Source organism: Mytilus edulis, chromosome 8 (genome assembly GCF_963676685.1).
Source record: "Mytilus edulis chromosome 8, xbMytEdul2.2, whole genome shotgun sequence".
Taxonomy (NCBI): domain Eukaryota; kingdom Metazoa; phylum Mollusca; class Bivalvia; order Mytilida; family Mytilidae; genus Mytilus; species Mytilus edulis.
Window position 1 is genome coordinate 82,956,995 of NC_092351.1, and position 8,285 is coordinate 82,965,279.

Below are 8,285 nucleotides of genomic sequence, written 5' to 3' on the forward strand. Positions count from 1 at the left end.
TTAAGTATCCACATCTGATTCACGCCCCCGCTAGAATAGGCAGTGTCACAATAACTTTGAAGCCCGTCTTTGATTGCTGATAAAATAGATGTTAATAATTTAGAAAGAGGTTTCGTGGAGCACTTGGAAGACCCAGCAATATACCGTTGTTTGTAAAAACACTTATGTAGTTTAGGTATCCAATACAGTGATGGCAAATCTAGTTCTTCATCTTTGGTTGAAATTCCAAAGGAGCACAGAACAAACCTATGATTATCCAGGATTTCCTCTTTGGTAAGTGTTGTGAGGGTATATGTTGAGTTTCCAAGGAACGGGCAAATGCATGTGGTGAACCTTAAAGTTTTCTAGATTATTGAATCTTGTATCTTACATGTATTTGACATATGCATTCTTATGATGTTACCCTTATTTTAATAATTATCAATTGTAATTAAGTAGAATAAATAAACTTTTTTTTATATTGAGATAACTTGTTTTTTTTTTTCAAGGACGCACTGACACTGACACACAGACATAATTAAAATATTGCAATGATATGATTCACAACAAATCAATGTCCTTTGGTTTTGTAAGTCTTTGTATAATCCTTGGTTTTGATTGTTATTGCCTTGGCATTGAACTAAAACAATATAAATATGCATAACTAAATTAAAAAAAAATATAATGATATAAATCTTTGATGGAACGGTAAAACAGTGTATCACAGATAAGTAATTTGCATAACCAAATGTATACAACAAAGATATCTAAACAAATGTGTTGATGATAATCATGAGCAAGATAATGAGGTAAACATTTTATACCGGCAAGCCAGGATTTATTGATTATTTGAATTAGTATGCCATGTTTGTATGAAACACAGTGATTTGTTTATAGGCATGAAACTGAGAATGAAAAAGGAAGAGATAGGGATGCAGTAATAGTTTATCACACAACAAGGATACAATATAGGTATTTTTCAGGATATTGGGCCAATAGTTTCTTAATATTAAGTTTATATACTCTTATATATTGAAGTATGTTTACATTTAAAACTTAATTTATATTCAAAATCCTTTACCATATGACAAACCGTTTTACTATTTTTTCTAACGGCAAGATATTGAATTTAATATTTAACATATCTCAAACAACATATGAGATATTTCACATACTTTATAAGATTTCTTATTTAATCTAGTTTTTTTATATTTAAGATATCTTTTAAAGTTCTATATAGAGGTTCTATTTTGTTTCGTTGTTGTTGTTGTTTTTTGTCTAGTTTTTTCGGGTTGTTTATTGTTTATGTTTTTGTTGATGTTTTGATGTTGTTTTTTTATTTTGCCTTTCGAAACATATTAAACTACTGACACATGATTAAAGATCAGTTTCTAATATTTTTTTATGTTATCGATTTACAATTATTGTTTATATGTTGTTGATAGCAACATGGAAGTGATTAAATATGGTCATTGAATTACTACAAGGGACAAGCAATCTGTATGCATCATTATATACAAGTACATAAAGATAAGAATGAAAATAAAGGTTAATTTAGGAAGACCTATTATTCAAAAACACCGGATTTGACTAATAATTTATCCCAAAGTGCAAAATATTTGCTAGCTGTAAGAAGTATACAAAAAAAAGTTTGCAAAATGTTTTTTTTTCTCGATAAAATGCATCTAACTGCTCAAGACTATAAGCAAGACGAATAAGCAAATAAAACAAGAAACAGAACGTGAGGTCAATATAAATTCGCCATACACACTTATCGATCTAAAGTTGAACACAAAGTTTTCAATGCATTTTTCAAAAGATGCAACATGCATATTTTAAAAAACAAAAATGTTAAATTTTATTTTATACAAAGTAATAGTAATGAGTTTTATAGCTTTGCATGGGTACTTGACAAGTTAAGGCTAGATCATGATAGGAAACGATTTATAAAATTGGAGTGTCTGAAGTGCTTTTCATTTTAACAAAATTTGAAGTAACGGATGTTTAAATACTTTAATAGTAAATTGCATTCAATCGACCGTTTACAATTTACACAAATACAAATAAAAAAAATGCATTTAGATATCCTTCTTTCTTTGACAGGATATGTGTAAATGAGTCATTATGAATACATATAACCATCAAGCAGAATCAATGGATGATATGCAGGCCTGTATGTAAGTTTTTGAATATAATTGATATACTTATCCAACAAATAATTACATTATTTTTTGTTTCAAATTTTATTTTTAATTCTGTAATATTCTAAACTGTTTTTATGAGTTCATGTCTCTTTTTTGTATAAAATTATTGTTTCTAGCACTCAAAACAAGTAAAAGTCTAAAATGGCCAAAATCTGTACTCGACTGTACTGGTTTTTAATTCGATCAGTGTTATTTGGCCTGCATTCTACTTGATTTAACTCGACCCCAGTCTTAACCATACTCGACTGTACTGATTTCTACTTGATCCTTATCTTTGTCATTGATAAAAGTCAGAGCTATTACTCGATCAGTCTTAAACAGTTTTAACCCATTCTCGACCTGTATTCGACCAGTTCTTGCCCTATTGTTATAGTCTGAACTTTTAAAATTTTAACTGTTTATAGACCTACCTATCTATAACTGATATAACAACAGATGCAATAATGTTGAGATTTTTACATCCTAACATGATTATCCAATTTAACTAATTGAGATAGTTAAATTATTTACTTTAAGTTTGAGTCTTGGTTTAAAATAATGGTTAAAAGGGATGAAAAATTAAGAAATGATTTAGAATGTTCTTCTGTTCAGATTTAACTATAAAATTATACCTCCTGATTGGGAAACACTCATTTGAAAGAGTACACATGTTCAGATAGTAATAAATTTTGATTGACTTCGTTTGAATATTAAACAACATGTACAAATTAAGTTGCAAGGACTAGTTGAATCCACTAGAAAAATAATATATATGTTTAAAGAAAAATATGATTTCTTTTTACCTGTTAAATGTACTTATTAAACTTTTAGGTTGATGTTCATGTGCCAGGCCTTAAAGTTTGTCAAAACTTAATGAATCAATTTAGATTTTTATTGAAACGTTGGAACATAATTTCTATTTTAAAAAGTGTTCACGAATTACTATGGTAGTTCTATAACATAAAATACTTGTGTTGCAAAACTAGGGTGCCATTTTAAAAATGTATTACTAGTAAGTAACTTTAAATACATTCTCTTTAAAAATGTTTATTGCGCTATTAACTTATAGTTATCAAAGGTACCAGGATTGTAAATTAAAACACCAAACGGTCGTTTCGTCTACGTAAGACTCATCAGTGACGCTCAGATCAAAATAGTTATAAAGCCAAACAAGTACAAAATTGAAGAACATTGAGGATCCAAATTCCAAAATGTTGTGCCTAAACTCTACTGAAACCCTTCATTGAGAATGTAGGGCAGGAGTCACAGGACAAAATTTGGTTTGTAGTTTCTTGAACTATGCTTTATAAAAGCAGTATTGTAAACAAACTTTCGTCTAAAAAATCTTTAATAATGTTGATCAATTAATTGTTAAAAAATCTATTTGTAAAAGTTGATTGTTACTTAAATGGATTTCTTAGTGTATATACATCTATCCTTACCATGATTTGAATATGATAAATCTTCATTTTTCAAGGCTTTTGACCACTTTCCTCATCTGTAACATAAACAAAAATGTAATAAAAAATATTTACCTCAAGATTTGTCTCTTAAATATGACCAATTTAAACAAATTATTTATAAATTATGGTCCTGCGACTTTTTTTCCTATCAAATTTGTGACTTGTGACTTTACCTATATTTTCTACCAGGCTTAAGTTATTGTTGAAAATTTTGCAGTAAACATAAAATATTTCTCTACATTTATCAACTTTTGAATATCATTAATGAAATTGAGAATGGAAATGGGGAATGTGCCAAAGAAACAACAACCCGACCATAAAACAGACAACAACAGAAGGTCATCAACAGGTCTTCAATGCAGTGACAAATTCCCACACCCGGAGGTGTCCTTTGGCTGGCCCCTAAACAAATGTATATGCTAGTTCAGTGATAATGAACGCCATACTTAACTCCAAATGTACACAAGAAACTAAAATTAAAGACAAAACAAGACTAACAAATGCCAGAGGCTCCTGACTTGAGACAAGCGCAAAAATGCGGCGGGGTTAAACATGTTTATGAGATCTCAAACCTCCCCCTATACCTCTAGCCAATGTAGAAAAGTAAACGCATAACAAAACGCACATTAAAATTCAGTTCAAAAGAAGTCCGAGTCTGATGTCAGAAGATGTAACCAAAGAAAATACACAAATTGACAATAATACATAAATAACAACAGACTACTAGCAGTTAACTGACATGCAAGCTCCAGACTTCAATTAAACTGATTGAAATATTATGTCTTCATCATATGAAAATCAGGCACAATCCTTTCCGTTAGGGGTTTAGTATCATACCACCATAACATATACATTAAGCTTATTTGTACAATGGTTGAAAGTACTGGTCGAGTAAAGGTCATGAAAGAGTTCAGAATGTTAAGTATGGTTCAAACTACAGTCGAATAATGTCAAGTTTTAGACCAATTCAGACTTGTCTAGTCGATTGAAAATCAGTACAGTTGAGGACAGATATAGGCCATTTCACACTTTAATTGGCCTGTAGTGAAGTCTTCAATCTATTAAAATTAAGGAATTTCCTCTACATGAAGGACCAGCCAAACAATACTTGGAAACTTGTGTTTGCTGTTGCTCTTCTAAGTACACGGCATAGAAGTAAAACCAAAGGATGTTTAGCTTATGGTAAAAATAATGTGCTCAGAAGTCATAACTAGTACATATTTATGTTTAGGTGTCAGCTAAATCTAATTTTCTTGCTGTGTTGAAGACCCTTTTGGTACTAAGCGCCCTTCGGCTTTTTTTTTTTTTTTTTTTTGCTCTTTGGTCACGTTTTTGGGTCTTTGCATGCTTCCACATTCCTAATTTTTTTTAAGAAGCATTACTAGGCTTCATATGATCTAACACCTTATAAAACAAATATAAATTGTGCTACACAAAAGGGTTCATTCTCATATTTTGGCATTTTAATCTTATATTGCTTCTTGACGTTAATAATTATCAATTTTAGCACTGAAATCAACGCTAAAATGGAAGATAAAAAACGCTTGCAGTACTGTTCAGCCTTTAGAAAAGAAAACGAAAATGTTTGATATGTATCCCTCAAGAATTGTATAGTATCCTTGGTTAAGATCTGTGTTTTTCATTCATAAATTAACTCACCAGTGACACTTGAGTAAAAGATAATTGAAAAGTATTCCAGATGGCTTGAATCTTTTCCATTTATGTGGATAATTAAGGAAAATATCGATATCATTTGAACATTCATACTAGTTTTTTGTGTTTTTGTTTTTAATTGGTCGACAAAACCGGATTTAAAGATTGTCAAATTCTTTTAAAAAATGAAAAAGTGGTAGATGCTAAAAGAAAATAGAAAGCAATAAGTGGAAATTGACAAACTTTTATACAACGTACTAGTATATCGAATACAAATTTATGAAACACTATATACACAGATAACAAAAAAATTAAAAACGAAACCACGCCAAACAAATAACGATGAAGAACTCGTGTTCTCCGGAAGGAACAACAGTTTGTATTCCAATGAATATATAAAATAAAAGATATTTTTGTTTATACTAGAAGGCTTATTTGGATGTATATTCATATTTAAATATTCAACGTTTCTTTTTCTTTTGTTATAAACAGAGATTCGAAAGTTAGTGTGGCTGCTAATCCTGAGATTAAGGATGCTGAATACGTAATTGAATCATCATTGTGTGATATCATCCCGCCATCTGAGAAACCTAATTCGCTTTGTTATGGTCATGGAAAATCACTGTTAAACAGTTGTTTGACTTATAACAACAAGTCAGCGACGAGTAAAGACATCAATATGGAATATCCTGTACTGTTTAATGAAGAAATTGTAATGGATTTATTTCTTGATAGATTTGTATCAGAAAAATTCGTTTATAAGTCTAGTTTTTGTATTGAAAAGCAAATGATGAATATATATATTAGCTGTGTCCGCGTTCATCATAAATATGGATACGTTATTATGGGCGAACTTTCACGACAACGTCTTGTCATGTACTACAAAACTGGACAGAAAATAGATGAAATACGGTTAGGGTATCAACCACAATCTCTTTGCTTAGTGGATGACGAAACCGTTGCCGTGGCAACCCCACAGGTAGTGTTGATTATCAACTTAGTGTCTAAAAGACATACACACTTTTCTCTGAATGACAGCTGTCATGGGATAGCTTGCACTGATACAATGAGACTAGTCGTTAACTGTTTAAACCGTGGCCTTGTTATAACAAATTTGAACGGGCAAATTCTTGAAAGTTTTCCAGGCATCAGAGGCAAATTAGTCTTGTGTAATTTTATGTGGGAAACGGTAGTGTACGCGCGAACGTGCTCTGATAACAAAGTACACTTTCTTGATTTAAAGTCAAAGAGTACAATAACTATTAGCTGTCTAGGACTTTGTGAAGCAGGTGGTATAACATGTGATGATGGCTACAATGTGCTGATAACCTGTGCTAAAAATAACCGCTTGTTTACGATTAACCGAAGTCGCGAAACATCGACCGAAGTACTGTCACTTACTCAGATACCCAAAATAAACTGGTTCTCATCACTAGATTATCATACGGAAACAAACGAACTGTTTTTAATTACAAATAGTGGGCGCTCGTTGTGTGTTTTGGCGGACAAAAAACAGTTCGACTTGGACCTTTTTAATTTTTGATTAATTTCGTTTATAAGCTTAACGATGCTACCTACCTTATTATATATATCTACTTAACTCTTGATAATGTTTTATTTCATGTTATGGTTACTAGTATTACTAACATTCAGGTTGGTTATACTTGATTAGTTCTTAGCTGACATGTTTTATATGATTTATATTGATCGATGTTCGATATGTGTGATAAGCATGATGCGCACTCATACTTTAATCACTCTTATTTTTTTTAAAGAATGACACATAACTAAAATGTTATATGCTTTAAAAAAAGAATCATGTGTATCTTTTTGTAAATATGTGTTGTATAAGAGAGGAAAACATTACCAAAGGGATATTTAAACTCAGAAATACAAAAAGAGGTGTTCTCGGGTGCTTACGGAAAAGAAAGATGAAAGTGGTGAGACTTAGAGTTTAATACACTATTGAATCTTGATTCTTAAATTAGTGTGACATATGCATTCTTATGTATAGACCTGGTTTCTCGATCATTTAACTTCTCTTACTGCTGGGAGTACAAACTACTGTTAGGCGACTTTCTGGTAAATATTGTGTGCTTGACTAAGCAGTTAAAATTTTAGTTTGATCAGTTTTGATTGACCAGAACAATATCAAATTCACCCACTTAGTGATAACAGTACTAACATAAGAAAGTAGAAAAATTTCATATTCAGAGAGACTAAGCATTTTATTTCTTCACACAATGTCATGGATTTCTTGCTTGAGGGTCTATACAGAATAGAAAAAAATGGACCATGAAGAATAAAGAATAGACACAAATAGAGCAAGAAAATACAGAATAGAGAAAACTTGGGTGTTCAATTATAAAGTATATAGAATTGTGTCCAATTATATAAAGAAGAGAGAAAAATGACCTATACATTAAAAGATGGCAAAAATAAAGGACTCGTTTAAAGTAATGAATATTTCTTGCCTTTTTCTTTTTTCTTTAAGCTATTCTGTTGTAAATCCTTCTTGTGCCTACTTCTTTCATTACATCTTAATTATCATTTTACTTTATATGCTTCTTTAATTTCACGAGGTTTCATCTGAAGAAACATTCATTTCAATGTTATTTGATTTCATATGTTATATTTTACCCTTATTTGATAATGTAGAGTGATGTTGGTAACAATAAACCTTTTATTCAAATTGAGACCACTTGTTTTATCAAGGACACACAGTCAGAAATATAATGCTGTAATGATATATGCTCCACTGAAACATTTGGCGCAACAAACAGCTGGTTCTATTTCTATATCATATCATAATTAAGTTTCAAATAAGAAAACTGTAAATTCAGAAATTTTTGTGTGCATTTATTATTGTGTTTTGGCAATGATAGACCAAAATGCGAGAATAATTATTGCAATTAAAGGAAAAGCTGCATATAAGTGTTTGTGTCAGATTTCAGAATGCAAATTTTCATTTTTGCGATATTCATCCAATCGCCTAATTCGCAATAAT

General features: G+C 30.7%; 1 protein-coding gene across 1 annotated transcript; it reads left to right on the forward strand.

Annotated features, from left to right (window-relative positions):
* The first annotated feature begins 2,031 nt into the window (after window positions 1-2,031).
* LOC139486419 (uncharacterized) lies at window positions 2,032-7,974 on the forward strand. The gene is made up of 2 exons (XM_071271291.1): window positions 2,032-2,156; window positions 5,771-7,974. Exons 1-2 carry the CDS (start codon window positions 2,104-2,106, stop codon window positions 6,819-6,821), a joined length of 1,104 nt encoding a protein of 367 aa, XP_071127392.1. The 5' UTR covers window positions 2,032-2,103; the 3' UTR covers window positions 6,822-7,974.
* Window positions 7,975-8,285: the final 311 nt, after the last annotated feature.